General features: G+C 39.0%; 1 protein-coding gene and 1 long non-coding RNA gene across 5 annotated transcripts in view; one reads left to right on the top strand and one right to left on the bottom strand.

The window, feature by feature from the left end:
* Positions 1-10,901, bottom strand: part of LOC129433487 (uncharacterized) — a 44,808-nt gene extending 33,907 nt beyond the window's left edge. For 2 of the 4 annotated variants that reach the window (XR_008640413.2, XR_008640410.2), the window contains exons 1-3: positions 10,804-10,901; positions 2,549-2,650; positions 87-178 (exon numbers count right to left, since the gene is read on the bottom strand). This is a non-coding gene — a long non-coding RNA (uncharacterized lncRNA). Of the gene's footprint in view, positions 1-86; positions 179-2,548; positions 2,651-10,498; positions 10,750-10,803 lie in introns of those variants that run through there. The other 2 variants (XR_008640412.2, XR_008640414.2) reach the window with 2 other exon arrangements.
* A 39-nt stretch (positions 10,902-10,940) lies between these two features.
* On the top strand, positions 10,941-19,034 carry gosr2 (golgi SNAP receptor complex member 2). Its single transcript, XM_055192048.2, has 6 exons — positions 10,941-11,119; positions 11,491-11,555; positions 14,402-14,510; positions 15,274-15,406; positions 15,717-15,857; positions 17,972-19,034. Exons 1-6 carry the CDS (start codon positions 11,091-11,093, stop codon positions 18,131-18,133), a joined length of 639 nt encoding a protein of 212 aa, XP_055048023.1. The 5' UTR covers positions 10,941-11,090; the 3' UTR covers positions 18,134-19,034.
* Positions 19,035-19,894: the final 860 nt, after the last annotated feature.

Genomic DNA, 19,894 nt, shown 5'->3' with positions numbered 1-19,894 from the left:
ACAAAATCACTCTGATAAATCAAATTAGGTCATGTCATGTCAAAAGCCTAAACGTAATTACATTAAAGAGTGATGATTTTACTTACTAGTTGTATTTGATTGTGCATCTCCTTCTACAGTAGTTCAACAGAAAGCAGCAGCAGCTTCTTGTAAAACTCGAAGGTTAGAGGCCAAATCACTGAAAAGAAATAACATTTACCTTTGTGATCATGTTTAATCGTAATCACAAAAGGGGCATAGAAAGAGTAACTCTGCCTCTATCTCATCAATATATAAAAGAGAAAACAACTATGGCTGTGTCCCAATTCGAAGGCTGCGACCTTCTAAGGACATATTCTAACGCCCCATTTAGACAGCCAGCGACCAGCAGTAACAGAGCAACGCGATCTCATTAATTTCAATAGAAACGAAGCGACTTCCGGCGACATGAACGAAAGTGACCGTATTGGCGTATACAGCGACGCGAGAAAGTTTAAAAAAGTTTAACTTTATGCAAATGTTGGGCGAATTTTGGGGAGACTACCAATGAGAACGAAGCAGTGCAGTTCACGTCATCCTTCTCTCGTCAGTTACTGGAGTGGACGGTACTCATTTGTTTATGAAAACCAGATTTAGAAACGCCTCATTGAAAGAGATGGGCAACACACCCCGATAACGTCGCTGGCTGTCTGGCCAGTAGGGCGTAATGCTGCGTTCACACCAGCAGCGGTAGAGGCGTCAAGCGCGAGTGATTTCAATGTTAAAGCAACACTATGTCCTTTTTTTACCTTTAAATAATGTCTCTAAAATTATTTCAGTGATAGAACAACTTTTAACTGGACAAATTATACTGTTGCTGCAACCTGAGCAGCCTCCTAGCTGCTACAAGCACACTCTGAAAGTGGGGGTGGAGGGTAGAGCACACAGCCCCGCCCCTCCCCCTGCCTGCAGAAGAGTGTCTGATACCAGCCACTGTTGTGCTTTTCAACCACATGGGGGAGCTGTAAGTCATTTTTACATGGAAACTACATAGTGTTGCTTTAAGTAAGTCAATGTGAAGACCCGTTGATGCGTCTGGATGTCTCGCAGTACGAATGAGGGGTTTAGGGCGGCATGGTAGACGCAATTCCGCCTCATTCGCACGTCTAGTTAGCGTGAATGGCGCAAATTGAGCGTTGCCAAGGCAAACGCGCTAGTTGAATTTTTTTTACTTTGGCGGAAAAACGTGCCGCGTTAACCAATCAGGAGCTTGCTCTAGTAGTGACATGATTACAGGATGCGAACGGAGTCACAGAAGCCCCTGCCATGGCGCGAACCGCATGAATGTCTCGTTGAATTTAACGTGCGGCTTTCACACGTGAATAAAGCGAGTAAACTCAAAATGTTCAAGCGGCAAACTAGGCGCAGTAGACGCGAATTTGACGCCTCAAGACTAGTAAGGCCATAGACATTACATATGTAGACACCTCATGACGTGCTGGAACGTTATCCAGCGTCTCCGTCATATTGGTTGGGTCTCCTCACTCTACGCTAGCGACAGAGTCAACGGAGAGCACCCGTATTTTTTGCAGCTCATGGTTGCTATAACCGACACAGTATTGATACCAGATCGCATGGGATTACCTTTCACAACTAAGATTGAAAAATAATTTTGGTTATTTTACCATTTATAATATTATGTCATCGTTACTAACGTTACTAACGTGTAACCAAACCGTGTGAAAATTATTATGTAGTTGGAGAGTTATGATTATTGTAGTTGGGGATACACTTTCCTCAGTAGAAATAAATGTAGCGCATTTGGGACCCATCCAAGATGGCGGCTGTGCTAATACGTCAGCTCCAACAGACAGCGTCAGTCTATGAGGCATCTACGTATATAAATGTCTATTAGTAAAGCCAGCGCGATCTCACGCAAATTCGTACATATTTTACGAGTTGGCCAAATTGTTTTACTTTATACGAGCACATTCGTAAGTTTTTGTACGATTTGCCTTGACACCTGTTATATTGGGGTTAGGTGCAGGGTTAGGGGTAAGGTTTTGTTGTTGTTCTTTTCATGAGAATCGTACATTTGTGCATGATTAACTTTGCATGAATTCATAAGAATTAGCACACTCGGAAAATATGTACAAATTCTTAAAATAAGCTGGTAAGGCCGCCCCAATCCCAAGATTCACTGCGCGCCTATAACGGCTGAGTAGCCGATGAAACTGCAACACAAAATGACGTTTTGCAACCCCTTGAATTGGGACACAGCTTATATCAATATTTAAAATGTACAAACAAGTCATTTAGATATATTTATTGATTATTAAGTGAATATTATGAGTTGAACATTGTTGAGTTCTACATTGCAGGACTTTGGTTAAAGAACCAAACTGTCAAACACTGCACAGTAGCAAGAATGTGGGGATCACCTAAAACCACTGTTTTTGCTTATGATACCACGCTGCAAAACATAAAGGGAAAGGATAGGGGACATGCTCTTATAAGGTGCTGGTGGGGCAATGGTGATGTTTCTCACAGGTGGTATATGGCCACAGGGCTGTGTGAAACCATCCATTACCTGCACCTGCAGGATCTTCAAGCTCAAGATCTTCAAGTTCCTCAAGCTCTAGACACAAAACGAAGAAATATGTGAGAGATTTGGTGCAAGGCCCTCAGGGACCTAAAAGACAGGGAAAATTAGATGTTTACAGTCCTCGATATTGAGCAAAGTGGCTTTTCTCAATGACCCCTTTTCACCTCAATATAAGACGTATTTGCTATCTATAAATGAATATAAAAATGTATTGAGATATTGAGATAGAGATGAGGAATAGGTCTGTCATCCAAGCATTTTTGTTCCTGGAGCAATTTCAGCACAAAATCAAAATCTTCATTATGACGTCATAGATTGCCACCTGCCGTCAAGATAAAAGAACTATCACACAGACTGCAGTTCTTTCCTCCAACCATTAAACTTAAGTGGCTTAATAACATATCATTTCCTTTCCTTTTTTATATGTGTACATCTTGCCTCAGAACAACAGTATTGTTGCTAAGGTGTCGTAAAAAAATTAAGTTTCTATAAGAATGTGTAATGATAAATTAAGTTTTATAATGAAAGATGGAGAATAGATTGAACTCAGATTTAAATAGGAGCATAAAATAATCTAATAGCTCACTTTTTATTATTAATAGTTTGCCCAAAAATGAAAATTATTTTATAATACTCAACATCATGCCATTTCAGATGGATATGACTTTTTTTCTTCCATATCAGAATTAAATATGGCAGTGCACATATACTGTATATCACATACATCTGAATGCAACAAACACAGGATGGAATGATGATGTAAATGAGTTAGTTTCTATTTAAAGTGCATATTTTACTTTATTGTAAATGCATTTCTTAGCAAAAACATCAGGTCAACAGGGTCAGTCTGCAAATCATCAGCACACCTTGACGCCCCTTCCACCCCCCTCTGGTTCTCAGTCTGTTTTTGTGTGATGGGAGAAGATTGAATGATGCTCTGTCGCTGGAGGAAAGAATGCTTTGACATATGTAACCCAAAAAATTATGATAGAATGAAGAAAAAGGCAGCAAACATCGACCAGACCCATTCCCCTCTATCTACTCTCTCTTCCCAGAATATCCAGCCCATTTTCTCCAATTTTTTTCCCAATCTTCATTTCTCATGGCTCCTGTCTGACTATTCCTATGAAAGTCTCCCTCCCTTTCTCTGAATATTCCTCGTGCCCTCAGGAGATGTTATGACAGTAAGGATGGAGTACGTAGTCGGGAGGGTGTGCGGAGAGCAAGAAGGAGCATGAAGAGAGATAGCGCTGGGGGCGAATTGGATGGAGGGTAGACGGGGGTTTATAAAGGGCCACTGTTTCAGAAATGTAGCCTGGAGAGACAGACATCAACCACCAGCAGCTTCATTCAGCCTCCATTCAGACCTGCCTGTCTATAACCCAACGCACTAATGGGTTGGGGGGGTAAATATCAACACCAGTCAAAACAGGTAGCTTCGCTGATCTTAAGCAACACATATAAACACATACACACACACAAAAGAACATCGACATAAACCCATAATTACACATCTGACCAAAGAAAACCTTTGGTGGAGAGAAACAAGAATAATCGAGAACTGAAAACCTTGACACCTTTTCCACCCACATGGACTTTAAAGCTGCAATTCGTAGCATTTTTTGTTGAAATAACAAAAAACTGTTATAGATCAGGTACATGATCTGGCGGTTTTCAAAACTGACTCTTTACCGTACCCCAATTCACACTGGTAAGCTTCTAATTAATGGTGTCACGATTTTAAATCAAAATCGATCGAAATTAAGTCACAACCTCGAACTTCAAATTAAAAAATGGAATCGTTGATGCTGCCACGCCCCCATGTTACGTCGATTTGGAACAGCCACAGGCGAACACACGGTGTACAGCGCTATTTATAGCCTTTCATTGATAAAACTAAAGCGGCTGATCTCCGTAGTTTCATTTTGCAAGCGTGTGAAAGTTGCACAATCTTATTTCATCAATTGCGCTGAAAATTCAGAGAAAGCTCTAACATAAACATGTACAAAATACTGTGCAGCATGTTTACTTACAACACAAGCAGCGGACTCCGACATAAAATTAGTTTGCGTTCATATAAACTCTTCATTACTCCCGCTCACGTTTAAATCACAAGGTGCAAAGTACTGACAGGAATGGTCATCTGACAGGAATTTCGTTTTATCAGGTATGTGCGTGTACCATATTTTTTCCACTGGCAGCACAACTAACATGGCAGGGCATCTACGGGTTCAAGGTCAGATATTATATTTCATAAAAGTCTAGTCTAAAAATGGCATACTGTTTTCTGTGCTTAAGAAAAAAAGAGGTAAATGTATCGAAAATGTAATTGAATCGAGGATTTGGAGAATCGTGACACCCCTGGCTACTTCTAATAATGATTTATCAGTTATAACATTTTTAGAGATGTCGGGTTGTCTTTTTCTTAGCAAACATAAAGATACTGTAAGTACACAAAGTAATCTGCAATTTTATGTGTTAAACAGAGAGGCCAAAGTTACGGATTGCTGCTTTAAAGCCGCACCACATGGTTTTCGCTGTACCAGACAAAAGATTGCCATTGTGACGATTTCTGTGATCGTAGCTCCTAACCGACACCCTTATCATACAGTAATAATGATTAAAAGATGGATGTTATAACGCTCTTGCAATTTTTTTTCCAGAAATTTTGCATGAACTCACGATCTACACCTACTGAGTAGCCAATGTAAATGCAACACAAAATGACGTTTTGATCTATTCGACATGTTGCTAAAAGTTAAATATGTTTAACTGCGTGAACTCTATGTGAAGACACCACTGAGCTTAAAGTCGCCTTGAAACGGAAGTAGCGATTGCCTCATTTTTCCCGTGGTGATGTATATCCGAGTGAAACCAGCTTCTGAAATGAAATAAGGCAGGGCTGGATTTGAATTTGTCCATTGAGATTTGATTGGATCGTTTGAAGTTAGGTTGTGTTGCTATGCTAATCGCAGCCATCTTCTCCCAAACCCCGATCACATGCCATGCCATTTGACCGGAAGAAAGATTGTTTTGAGGAAAGGAGGAGATGTCTGTTTTTAATTAACGATTATGAGGCCACATTAATTTTTTACAAATTATGAAGCTCACAGATAAGTAATTTGTAAAAAAATACCACAATATTCCAAAACAAATGAAAGTTTTTCATTTTTTTCATGGCGACCTTAACCTTGTAATAGTCAATTTCAGATGTGAAATCTGTAAGTCGCAATAAATCATGCAAGCGCAAACAGATAAGCATGGCTTCGGTCTCCGGTAATGGGCTGACCCAAAGCCGATGTGAGACGTTTGATGAGCTAAGAAATAGACTTGACTGACTGAAGATATTTGCCTATGCCTGGCCAAAACTTCTTACATGTTAGGTAAGGAGGGCAAAGTTTGGCTTTTGGGTCGACGTTGGAGGATGTAGGTGTGTTGTCTGGGAGGGAACACAAACTGATAAAAGACTATTAGATAAAATACTCAACGTGTACATATAAATGTGTCTTTACAAAAAACCTAGGAAATAGTTATTTGTCAATGAGATTAAAAGGAGATTAAATTAAAACTTGCTTAAGTCTTATTGGTTTCAGATATTTCTCCTAAGAAAATGACACAAATCTGCCCATTAGAGATTTAGAAAAGATCTCAATGTCAGAATCCGAGCTCAGATTTATTAAGTATCCAGTCAAAGACTGAGTATTTTGTATTTAAAAAATGGTCTCATTTGTTTCTATTTCTAAAGAGAACTTATCAAATCTCCTGAGCTATGAAAGATAAACCACTGAGCCATTATTTGGCTGAGCCCTGCATACTTACACCTACAGTACTTATACCTGTCTCTGGAGAAATCAGTGATGGCATTGTTGAGGTTTAACCACAGGGCATAAAAAGCCAATGTAGCAAAATCAACATCAATTTCATTCACTCAATAACTAAAGAGTTTTGAACAGGCCAACAAACAACTATCTCATCTGTCTGTCTCACTTGTGGAAAGTTTGATATCATTATTTAGGTGTCTGTGTCTCCAGGCATAGGAGGCACCAAATCTGACTGTTGCGTTGTGATACAGCGCTGCGGAAGCCAACATAATTAGACGAAAACGGGACGAAAGAAATAAGTTGACAAAATCTAGCCCCAAGAAATTTTATCATTATTTTCTTCCTGTCACTGACGCTCCATCAACTGATAAAAGTCGACACACCTTCCCTCAGGGCTCAAGCTGTTACCATTCTAAGGACTGATGGTATTTGGCTTAGCCTTTCATAAACGTACAATTGCTGCGTGATTCATGTTTCATAGGGGATTGAGGTTTACATGAATAGTTGTCATTTAAAGGATATTATGAAGCATATTTCTATGGTTATGATGAATGTAGAGGTCCTATGGCAAAACTACTTTGATTCACATTGTTTAAGAAAAAAGACAGTTACTAATTGCTACACTCTATACAAACATAAAGATTTTCCTCAGAGACACTCACGACAGCAACTATAGTGTCTTTTAAAACCCCATAGCCCCAATGTATACACTATTCTAGAGTGCCCCTTACTAACCCCCTTTTTTCCCCAAGACAATAACTGTGTCCTAAACTATGCACTTTACACTTATACTATGCATTATGTACTCCATCATAAAGTGTATGAATTTTAAAGAGCTAAAATATCATCTCATGTGAACTTTTTAACTAACTGACAGAGATGTAAAAAGTACTTAAAGGAATAGTCTACTCATTTTCAATATTAAAATATGTTATTACCTTAACTAAGAATTGTTGATACATCCCTCTATCATCTGTGTGCGTGCACATAAGCGCTGGAGCGCGCTGCATTGCTTCAATAGCATTTAGCTTAGCCCCATTCATTCAATGGTACCAATCAGAGATAAAGTTAGAAGTGACCAAACACATCAACGTTTTTCCTATTTAAGACGAGTAGTTATACGAGCAAGTTTGGTGGTACAAAATAAAACGTAGCACTTCTCTAAGCGGATTTAAAAGAGGAACTACATTTTATGGCGCAATAGCACCTCTGGGAGCACTTCGACTCGCCTGAAAAGTCCGCTCCCCTTCTCCCTCTCATAATGGGAGAGGGAGGGTGTTACTGCGCCAAGTCGAAGTACTCCCAAAAGTGCTATTACACCATAAAATATAGTTCCTCTTTTAAATCCGCTTTGAAAAGTGCTACGTTTTATTTTGTACCACCAAACTTGCTCGTATAACTACTCGTCTTAAATAGGAAAAACGTTGATGTGTTTGGTCGCTTCTGGCTTTGTCTCTGGGTGGTGCCATTGAGTGAATGGGGCTAAGCTAAATGCTATTGAAGCGTCGCAGCGCGCTCCAGCGCTTACGTGCACGCACACAGATGATAGAGGGATGTATCAACAATTCTTAGTTAAGGTAATAACATATTTTAATATTGAAAATGAGTAGACTATTCCTTTAAAAATATTACTCAAGTGAAAGTACAAGTACTGGGTGTAAATTATACTCAATTAAAAGTAAAAGTATCTGGCCAGAATTATACTTGAGTAAAAGTAAAAAAGTACCACATTAAAATTGTACTTAAGTATTAAAAAAGTAAAAGTAACAGGAAGAATGAAAACTAGAGATTCATGTTTAAGCTTTTCATCTTTAAAAACATGAAGTGAATGAACTAAGTACAAGGTTTTATCCTTTACAACTGGTTGTATTTAACTACTACCTAATTTCCAACATGATCTCACAAAGTTCTGTGGTATAGTCACAGAATTTTTTTGCTCATTTATCTGTGTCATTGTCAGGGATCTCCGCATTTTTCCGTGTTGGTACCAAGGACTTTCTTTTCCGTGTCAGTTTTACGTATTGATTACTCAACTGTTTTTCCTTTGAACCATTTTTGCGTGGGTTTGGGGTTAGATTTAGGGTTTGGGTTAGGATGTCACTTTAACTATTGGTTAATACTATTTTTCCAGACTTTTAAACACTTGTCTCCTGACGTTAGGGTTAGGAGTTGGGTTTGGATGTCATTTTATGTTACAGAAAGTCGTTCTAACTAGGGATGCACCGATATGGAAATTTTGGCCGATACCGATAACCGCTAACTCTTTATATTTTGGGGCCGATAACCGGTATATATAGGCCGATAAATATTCATAGTAATTTCACAATGAAAAACTCCCAGACCGCGGACATCTTGTCTTTGCGCTAGACTAGCATACTCAAGCCCGCAACACGCGTCATCTTCGTGCTATGTCACAGAAAGCACCAATCAAAACACCACATGGCCAGCAATGAGCAAGTGAAGTGGTTCAGCAAACCAAAATAATCCAACATTTATCGGCTTTCATTTATCGGCCTAACTTTGCTATCAGACCGATAACCGATAATATTAAAAATAAGCAGTTATCGGCCGATAACGATATGTCGGCCGATATATCGTGCATCCCTAGTTCTAACCCCAAAACAATTGAGTAACCAATACGTGAAACTGACACGGAAAAGAAAGCCCGCGGCACAGACACAGAAAAATGCAGAGATCCGCGACAATGAATTTCACTATGCAACATGCTATTCAAAATTGTAAAACATCGAATTTAACTTAAATTTCAAGCTCTATCAAGCCTCTTACAGGCAGCCGATGCAGGAAGAGGTATATTAGACTTTGTTTACACTGTCAGTCGAAATCCGATTTTGGTGAATATACAATAGGAATCCAATCACATTTAGAACGTGCGAACGGTTAAAAACCACATGAAATCAGTTTTTTTCCAATCCATTTCAGGCTACATCCAGATGTGAAATTCTTTTCAGATCGCATTTTCGGAAATCCATTTCAGTCTGACCGCCCTGATCGCATTTGTGTAGCTTTTCAGTTACGTCATGCTGTCAAGTCACATAAAACACATCAGACGTTGAGGCAGATTGTCGTACCAGCGCGACGTCATTGCCATAGAAACAGTGCAGATAATCCGGAAAACGGCTACAGGACGCACAGATCGGATCTGAACAGTTGTGATACACAATGTGGACAGTGAGTCTGTCAAATCATATATGCACCAAAATCAGATTTGGACTGACAGTGTGAACAAGTTATTAGTCTTGAGAGAGAGGCTGCAAACAGCAGGGAACGTGTCACACTTCATGTGTTGTCGGTTCCAAAGAAGTGAAAATATCTTCATCATTAGATGAACTGTTGGCCAATTTCTTAGTGTGTGGTCCAAAGGCTCCAGAATAAATAACATTTAAATTAAACTGCCCATCAGCGCAATATAATTGGTTTGATAGAGCAAGAAAATTAGATCTCTAAAATAGAAGTTCTTTTTGACTGTAAATAAAATTGTAAGGAGTAAAAAGTACTGTTTTTCTTAAAAAATGTAATAAAGTAAAAGTATTGATTTTTAATTGTACTCAAGTAAAGTAAAAATCCCCAAAAATAATACAGCACAGTAATCAAGTACTTTACACCTCTGCTAACTGAAAGTATAAGTGGTTTTCCAGATTAGGTCGCATGACATCAAACACATAACAAAATGTGATGAAAATCAATTTGTACATTGTACTTTTGATATCAGAGTTGGCCTGTTTTGTCCAACAAGGTCTCGTTCACCATCAGACTGAAGCATAATCCTCTCCGCAGGTGAACTTTGCTCACACAACACCTGATAGCATCTGCTCTCTACCACTATGTAAGCAAAAATGTGACCGTTGAGTAGATGATATGTCTAGAAACTGTTACAAATTTGATTCATTAAGGCCCAGTGACTCAAATTCGATTTCCCCCCACTTATTCTTGTTGAAGTGCACATATTATTGTGTGTAACTGTAACACACTACTCACACTATACATAATAGTAGTATTAGTAGTACTACACTACAAAAAGACCTAAAAATAGTGCAAACATTTGAGGCAGATGTTTCTGATTCTGAGGTCCTGACTAAAAAAAACTTACACCAACCTAAGCTTGTTTTCTGAATTAAGCTGGTTTAACTCAATTTGGCTGATCTCTTTTCTTAGTCAATCTGGTCTTCAAATGCCCAATTCTTCTTTCAAACGACAAGACTAGCCTAAACAAGGACCATCTTACCACCACCATATGATAGTACGGATTACACTTAAAATAAATAAGTAAATAATTAAAACTACTGTAATTTAAAAAAAATATTATTGCCGTCCAACTGCGTATACTAATGTCTTAAATTATTTACTTTGCGAATATTTTTAGAAAATACAAGTTTGTATTTAATATAAAAAATGCTTAACTTGTCCGTCGTGAAGCATAATTAACACAAATCAGCTGTCATACTGAGGAATGACGAACATTCGCCTCTGGTGGCGCTATTTTCTACTCTACAGTTCTGTTATTTACACGCAGGCGGATGAGAGGCCGCCTAAAAAGGGTCCTTTTCTCCTGATGACGTGTTAGCTTTCTTTGACAGCGATTTGTGGAAGTAAACGATAACGAAAGAAAAATAGAAATATAACATCTCAATAACTGTTGATCAGGAGATTTTTTGTAATTTTGGTGGCGTCTTTTTCCGTCGCTGAAGATGGAGACGCTTTACCACCAGACCAATAAGTAAGTTCGTCAATACTGCTGATAATCCTCGAAAATAAACCAGTTAACTTAGCTTGTTATGTTACATGTTGACAAGTGTCAATGTATGTAACGTTAGTTTCTTCAAATTTCTTTCCGTTTCATGATTGTTTAAAAGGGATTTGTAAATGTAAAGCTTTATTAGGATCTCTCAGCTCTGTCTTAACTAAATGTATGGTCACTTAGTTATGGTAACTAAATCATTTACACTTTGTCCTTTAGATAATGAAAAATAACATTATACCTGATATGTTAAAAGGTCATGAATTTGAAGTCTGTGGATTAGGTTTGTAATAGTGGCACAGTTTTTAACCCTTTCTCTTCTCTCACCCCACTATCTTTATCACACCCAGACAAATCCAGGAGGTTCAGTCTCAGATGGGACGACTAGAGACAACAGACAAAGAGTCAGTCCACTGTAAGTCAGTGTGTGTGTGATTGTGAGCACACGTGCATGAATGCAATTTTGTCTAATAACCATCAGCCTGATTCCTGAGACAATAAAGACAGATTTTCATAAGCAACATACTTTTTCCTACATGTCTTTCAGTCACAGCTGTGCAGTTACCACCTTAAGTAAAACTTCACTTAAATATAAAGTTTTTCTCATAATTTACCCTAACGCCACCCATCACGCCAATGCATATGAGTTCTTTTTTTCTTCAGTTGGATATAGATGAATAATTTCATGTTAAAATGCTGTCATGTTATCTAATGTTGGGAATCGCATCTACCGCTCTAAATGCCTCATTCGTTGCGCGAGACCTCCAGTCTTCACAGTGGGTCAGGGTACATTCACGTGGGGTGTAAGCATTAACGTTTCCCATTCACTTTTAATGGGTGACCGGTGATGTCATACGTTGCCGAACTGAATTGTGGATCCGTTGGTGCCGCGTCACTGCCGTTGCTCGCTGCAGAAGTTGAACATTTCTCAAAATGCATGCGTCAGCCAATCAGATCGCCTTATGCAAATAACCTTGGCAGAGCCAGCCAATTACGTTTATGGAAGACCGGAGCATGTGTTGCGGACACTGTGATTGGCTGTTAATGTACCATCACACCAGCCGCATTTAAGGTGTCAAATTCGGGTTTGCCGCTTGAACATTTTCGGTGCATTCACACGGGGCGAAAGTGTTAACGCTTGACGGAAGGCGTGTCTGAAGCGTGGCCAACAGCCAATTACCGTGGCCGCAACACATGCTCTGGTCTTCCATAAACGTAATTGGCTGGCTCTGCCTAGATTATTTGCATAAGGCGATCTGATTGGCTGACGCACACGTTGCCGCTTGAAAAGTTGAGAAATGTTCAACTTTTGCTGCGAGAAACGGCACAGGGCGCCGACGGATCCACAATTCAGTTTGGCAACGCATGAAGTCACCCATTAAAAGTGAATGGGAAGTGTTAACGCTTATGCCCCTTGTGAATGTACCATTTGAGTTTACTTGCTTCATTCACTCGTAAAATTCTAGTCATCAAGACATTCACGTGGAAATTCGCGTCATGGGAGGGGCTTCTGCGACTCCACTCGCTTTCTGTAATCATGTCACTACTAGAGGCACGTGTTTCCGCCAAAGTAAAAAATTTTCAGCTTGCGCTTTTCCCGTGGCAACACTCAATTCGCGGCATTCGCGCAAACGAAATGCGTGAATGAGGCGGAATTGCGTCTACCGAGACCTCCAGGCGCGCGCCAACGCATCTTCACATTGACTTAACATTGAAATCACTTGTGCTTGACGCCTCTACCGGAGCTGGTGTGAACGCATCATTATATGGCAAAGCTCCAAAAAGCACACACATCCATCATTAAAGAAATCAAATGACTTCCAATGTGTTAATAAATGTCTTCTGAAATGAAACAATAGGTTTGTGACAGAAAACATTTATGTATATTTAGCTTATTTGACTAAATTTGACTTAAGTCTCAAGATTTGAAACATCAAAGTTTGATTTCAGTAATTGATTTCAATATTTGACATGACTTTACTCAGTCAATAATAAGGATATATAGGTTATATACATTTACATTATTTTTGACGTTATCGACATGCCAATTGATCTAAATTTACAGCTCTGGGGTCTCATTTATAAAACGGGGGTGGAAACGTGTGTATAGCAGTTCCCATGCAAAGGTTGTAATCTATAAAAAACAAACTTGACAGGGTAATGGGCTTGAATGGTGGGCTCTGAGGATGATTCATGTACGCACACTTGCAGGTGATCTGGGATTTATAACGGGAACATTGCTTAATTTAATATTTTTTGGCGTATGCCATTTTTGGCTGTTGTGCATACGTAGACTTTTAGTAAGGATCCTATGCACAGTTTTATAAATGAGACTCCAGATCTGTATGTTTCCATGGATGTGCAATGTATGGATCACTAAATAAACTCAAAATATTACTGGCATGTTTTACTTCAGACGCACATTTTTGATTTATTAAATTTGTTTACATACATTCTATGTCTCTGCATATAGCATACTGAAGATACCGTGTTAAAACTTTACCATATGCAATGTGTTCATTTTTTTACTCTGAATATGGTTTGATGATCATGTTCAAGCCTGACCCCATTTTTCTCCCGCAATGGATACCGTAATATCAGGCATGAACAAATAGCGCCACGCAGCTTATATCAGTATTGAATGGCGGGCAGAGTCAGGCCAGCTGATTGTTCTGTAGAGGTGGAGCTGAATGCAGAGAGCCAGGCTGGTGCCACAGCAGGAAGGAGAGGGAGAAGTGACGATGGGGTGGGGGGTAGAGAGCTGTCACAGGATGGAGAAGGGATTCTGGACAGAAGGGTGTGTGTGTGAGGTGGTGCTGTGGTAAATCTGAACAGATAACAGTCTTAGCCATGCAGTCGCCAGCCTACACTGATGACATCATGTGTGATGTCATAGAGGGGAAGGATGCGTAATGTTGCTAAAGATTGTGTGTGGATACGTGTGAGTAAATGTGAGATTGTACTCAGTCAATGGGTGGGGTCTGGACAGAATGCATGTGCATTATGTTTTCTGCTATAGATAATGGCTGATAAAAAAAAATTCCCACCAGTATCTGCGTCTTTCCGAGGAAACGGCACTCATTCCCATGCATCAGTGTATCTGCCTTTCGATGCAATGATTGAAATACATAATACTGTGTGTTTGTTTGCTTTATTATTAAGAAGATTCAAACTTTACCTATACGTGTGTTTTTTTGAGCCATGTGACATTACATTTTCAACTTGTGTTTTATAAAAATTCATGTTCTTGTTTTTTTGCAGTATTTGAGAATGAACTCCAAGCCAGAATCGATCAGATCTTTAACCAGTTGGAGCGACTGGAGATTCTTGCCAGCAAAGAGCCACCAAATCGCCGTCAAAACGCCAAACTGTGAGTGCATTAGCTATAATATCCACGACAGCTATTGAAGTACACAAAGATCCAGTACTCAGATCCTTGTCTAGATCCGAAATTTCAATTGCCCAGTGGTGCATTGAAAAGCTGTCAATATGATCTGTATCAACCAGCAATCGAATTTATGATGTGGGTTAGTGGCTTAAAGTGTTCACTTCAGTGGCTTAAGGTTTTTATAAATGGTTACATAATATGCCGACTTGGATGATGAGGTGAGTATAAGAAAGCTAGAGGTGGAAAAAAGTTATAAGTAGTGGCTAAAGATCCTGGCCAGGTAAGTTGCTGGTTTAATGCCCTTTGAGCAGCACAGATGTGAATTCTGACTTTAGCTGAGATCTCCAGAAAGCATTTAAATAAAAAATAATGGACAGGTTGTTTTATGCGTGCGGCAGTGAAAAATCACATCTGTTGTCACGTCATTGCTAACATTCCTGCCCCGTGTGGCAAAGCCCGCTACATCACTTCACAAACAGACCCGAGGCCAACACACCTGAGATACTTACTCATAAGATACCAAATACCCGAACAGACACATCCTGAAAAATGCCTGTACCGGAACATGTGTGGATGATCTCAAAGTCTCATACGCACACGAATTAAACACGCAACGTTTTGATTGGTTGTGACTGAAGCAACACTTTGTGAGCAGGTGCTCTGTGACTGCCGCATGAGCAGATAAGCCCTGCAGGCTGCCGTGTGGTCAGAGCGTCACTCTTTTCCTCTGTTTTCACATCTCTAGCCGTGTTGATCAGTTGAAGTATGACGTACAACATCTTCAGACAGCCCTGAGGAACTTCCAGCACAGACGTTACGCTCGTGAGGCGCAGGACAGGGAGAGAGAGGAACTCCTGAGTCGAAGTTTCACAACAAATGTCAGTACGCCACATCTTCACATGTGTATAAGTATATTGAAAGTGACCCTGCCTTTGAAATCCAGTCTTATAATCTAATTATGAGATTAGGAGCATCACCTTGATTTCAGTATTTGACATAACCTTACTCACTTAATATAAAAAAATCAAGGTACATTATGTAGGATGATTGTATTATTAAATGACTATAAAATGACTTTAGCTTGGGCTTTTACAGACAGGGTCACTCATCTGTTTCTGAAAGCACATTTTTCTTCTTAAAAAGGGCAATATTTTGACAGTGCTGTGTGCTTTGCATGTGTTTGTTTAGGATGCAGACACTTCTATACCTATTGATGAGACTCTGCAGTTTAATTCAAGTCTATACAATGCTCACAGAGGAATGGATGACCTGCTGGGCTCAGGGTCCAGCATCCTGAATGGCCTGAGAGACCAAAGGGAAACACTTAAGGTTTGTATGAGAAGAACAGATTTATCCTTCAGTCTGAGGTGTTTTAAACATTCAAACGCAGTGGCTGAAGTGATTTGTGACCCTTTCTGTGAAATCCAGGATAAAGTCTCATAATAATTTTGAGATGCATGAAAGTTTGAAGCTCACCTTTTCTAAATATCTATTGCATAGTACCCCACGGTTTGGTTTGGTTTAGTTTAATTTGGGTCGAGTCAGCTCACCTCACTTTGGCTTGGTTAGCTTTTCATAGAGTTTAGTAACACTTCTCAGTGGGAGGGATTATAGGCATGTCATTATATTTGCGTGTGTCATACAGGTGAGAGCTTTGTTGGAATGTTAAACATCACCATACATTCATTTATTTCTCAGTCCGCCACAGAATTAAAATTGACCACCACAAATATGTTTGCACATCGTGTTTATCACTACCTCTGTATCACATGACAGTTTCTGTACAAACACCAGTGGCATCAGTCGACGCGTTCCCCTAAACCTTAAGTTGCATATACACATATAATGCTTACGTGCGTTGCGAATGTGCCGCTACAAACTGCAAGTCTGGAAAAAACTGGTATGGTGTTCCTGGTTCTTAACCTGTGAATGTTTTTTATTGCTAAAAGGGAGTTTGGGAACTTATAGCAGAGCACTAGGGCTGTCCTCGAATAAGGATTTACATATTTGAATCAGAATTGTCGAATCTTTTCATAGTCGACCCGATAGTCGAATCATCTATGTGTGTGTGCATGGGGTGGGAGGGGGTCAGACCAGGTACAAATTGATAACTTTTATTTTCTTTCACAAGCAGCACACATAAACAAGTTTCTGATAAACTTGAAAGTGTCTTTTAAGTGATGAACGAAGACAAAACTGACGATGCATTTATATATTTTTAAGGTAAAATGTAAGGCAACATTTGTTTAATTATTCCTCATAACATTTTAAAGCCACGATCTACAGAACATCACACAAAAAACATTTTGATAACTAAACCTAAAAATATAATAAAGGTGATCCTGCCTTGGAAACCCCGGCTACAATTCAGTTTTTTTATTTAATTTGGAGATTAAGCACGTCAAAGCAGTCATGACCAAAAAAAAAACGACAAATGAGAAATGACAAATAATTTGTGATTGTTACTGCAAAGTATAAAAACTAAGCTTTATATACAATTCATAAAAACACTGAAATTAATGATTTAATAGACACTACGCGTTATTATTTAGCACAGAAATACCTGCTTGCTTTCATTTTGATCATCTCCATTCACTTTAGATACAGAAACAACTGATGATATTATTTATTTCAAGAATCTCTTTTCTATCATTTGAAAGTGAACACCGACCATAATATTAAATCACAAGAAAGACAGTCGTGTCAGGCATAAATATAGGTTCGGTGCAGATATTTTCCATTTCATCAACGAAATTTAAAGAAACGGCTTACCTGTTTTGTAGTTTTGACAAGATAACCACTATGTTTTAAATACATTTTAAAAACTTATACCCATCGAAAACATCAGTTTTTTTAATGTTTAGTTTGATGAACTTCTAAATATGAGACGAAGAGCACCTAGCACGTTCGGCTAAATTGCATGCGCAAGCATGGCCAGCACGCAATAGTGCAAAATCTATACAACGAAAAGCAATCAAAAATTTACAGACTTAAATTAGATCAGAATTTACGTTTATAATAAATACATTTTTTTTTAATACAACATGTTTGCTTTTCGCGCAAACTAACACAAAGGTACAGCTAATCTTTACATTATAGCGATGGCGCTGGTAGTCACGATTCTCTCAGACCAATCAGTGATCTACAGTGTTTTCGCGTCACGTTTGGTATCAGCTCGGATCGCTTGGAACCGCGGTGGTACTAAAAAAAAGTATCGGGTACTACTTGCTGCACCCAATGGAAAAGCCCCTAAAAGTAAGCTGACCTGACTCAAACTAAACCAAACCAAACCGTGGGGTACTATGCAATGGAAAAGCGCCATTAAACATGAAAAAAGTCGGATTTTTATGCCATGGCCCCTTTAAAGTCTATAATATGTTGGGGAAGAAATCACTCATGACCTCTGAGATTCTTGGTAACATCTTGCACCTTCTCTCTTCTAGGGTACCCATAAGAAGATGTTGGATGTTGCGAATATGCTGGGTTTGTCTAACACCGTCATGCGCTTGATAGAGAAACGAGCGACGCAGGACAAATTCATCATGATGGCTGGAATGCTGGCTACTTGTTTTGTCATGTTTCTGGCAGTTAAATACCTTAGCTGAACTGTCCCCCTTTCGACGGAGTTTGAACCCATCAGTGCGTCATTCCAACCTGCAGGACTTTTCTGTGAAAATCCATAACTCATAATCTAAAATACCTTACTTGAAAATTGTCAAACATTAAGCACCTGCTATTTTGTGGAAAGGCTGCTAAATAAGTGAGGCCAATCTCATCTTTTATCCCTCTATTCTTGCATCTTATGTACAGTATTTTAAAAGTCATTGGATCACTTTAACTCATTTCATTTAAGCTGTCGAAAAACAGCATATTGCTCTAAGTGCGTCGTTTTTTTGAAGTATATTGACTGAACTAAAGAGCAGACATCCAGAAACCCAATTCATGACTTATTTCTTAATCTTTGCTTATCTTTCTTTACTGTTACTGTGGTAATATAAAACAATTAGGCAATAAAATGTCAAATAATCAGTATAAATGTTAGCTAAAAAGATGATAAAATGCTATTTTCTTTTCTTTATCAAACCATCAATTTGTGGTTGTACAGTGCTTTATATCAACTAACACCAACTATAACACCACTCATCTGTTCATTACTATGCTGTGTATATACAGCATTTCTGTGCAATAAATGCTACATGTACACACAGATACATACAGCATACCCTGTCCTAAAATGCAAATCTACACCCTTGTTTCATAATCTCCACAAACTGTCCATGTGTACACCTCGCTGTCAGCAGGGGTCACAGCCCCTGGCAAACAGGAAATGGGAGATGTTATTGAGCAGATGTTGGACAGGTCCTGATGCTCTGTTGATGCACATAAACCCAGCAGCATAAAGTCTCAACTGTTACCTAATTACTCCCAAATTCATTCAGGTTTTAGGCCGTTGAGTGTGAACTCTGTACAGGCGAGCTGGCCAATAAAGAAATACATTTGCTATAATCAGGGTTCCCACGCGTCCTTGAAAGTTTGTGAATCTGGAGGGTTCCAAGGCCCTGGGAAATTTTTGAAAATATACATACATAGATACAGGTCATTGAAAGAGCTTGAACCTATTTTTTGCAAGAAGTTTTCTGGAAAAATCTATTTTATTCCCTGTGTAGTGAAGGATTATATCATAAAAATTCTAGACTTTTTAAGCACACGTGCTAAACTGTTCGCTTTAAATGCTTATATCTTCTGTATGCGAATGTTGATTCATACCAAAATGCTTTTTTTGCATAGTTGTGTTTGACACATGAAAACATCTCGGGTTACGTATGTAACTGTTGTTCGCTGAGAAGGGAATGAGACGCTGCGTCTCCCTTGCCATACTTCCTGCATCCCTGTAACGCCGTCTTTGGCAATATTTCAGTATTTCACCCTGTCTTTACCATTGATTGAGTTTGATATACACATTCAGACACACTTACCACTGGAGGCGTCCCCAAAGTGTCACCGCAGTGATGCAGCGCGAGTTCCCTTGAAAAGGAACTGTAACAATGTATCTTAAAAGGTAACAATGTAACCTTGCTCTCGCTTGAAGCGTGTCCCCACATTTAGTCTTTGAATTTGACGGTATTGGGCCTGGAAAGTCCTTGAAAGGTCATTGAATTTGAAGTTAACTAAAGTGTGGGAACCCTGTATAATGAATGCCATTTCAGTTCATAAAGTCTTTTAATATATAACAATAAAGAAATTTAAATATGTTCATGAAAAATAATGCTAAGTGTGTCTCATCTTTTGTAGAAAACGCAGTATAGCTTTACAGGTTGAAATATTTTAAGATACTCACCCAGTTACAACTTTTTCTTGCCCAGAAA

The sequence above is a fragment of the Misgurnus anguillicaudatus genome, chromosome 19 (assembly GCF_027580225.2).
Source record: "Misgurnus anguillicaudatus chromosome 19, ASM2758022v2, whole genome shotgun sequence".
NCBI classification, from domain to species: domain Eukaryota; kingdom Metazoa; phylum Chordata; class Actinopteri; order Cypriniformes; family Cobitidae; genus Misgurnus; species Misgurnus anguillicaudatus.
The sequence above is the reverse complement of the archived record's forward strand: the minus strand, read 5'-3'. Positions and strand labels throughout refer to the sequence as shown.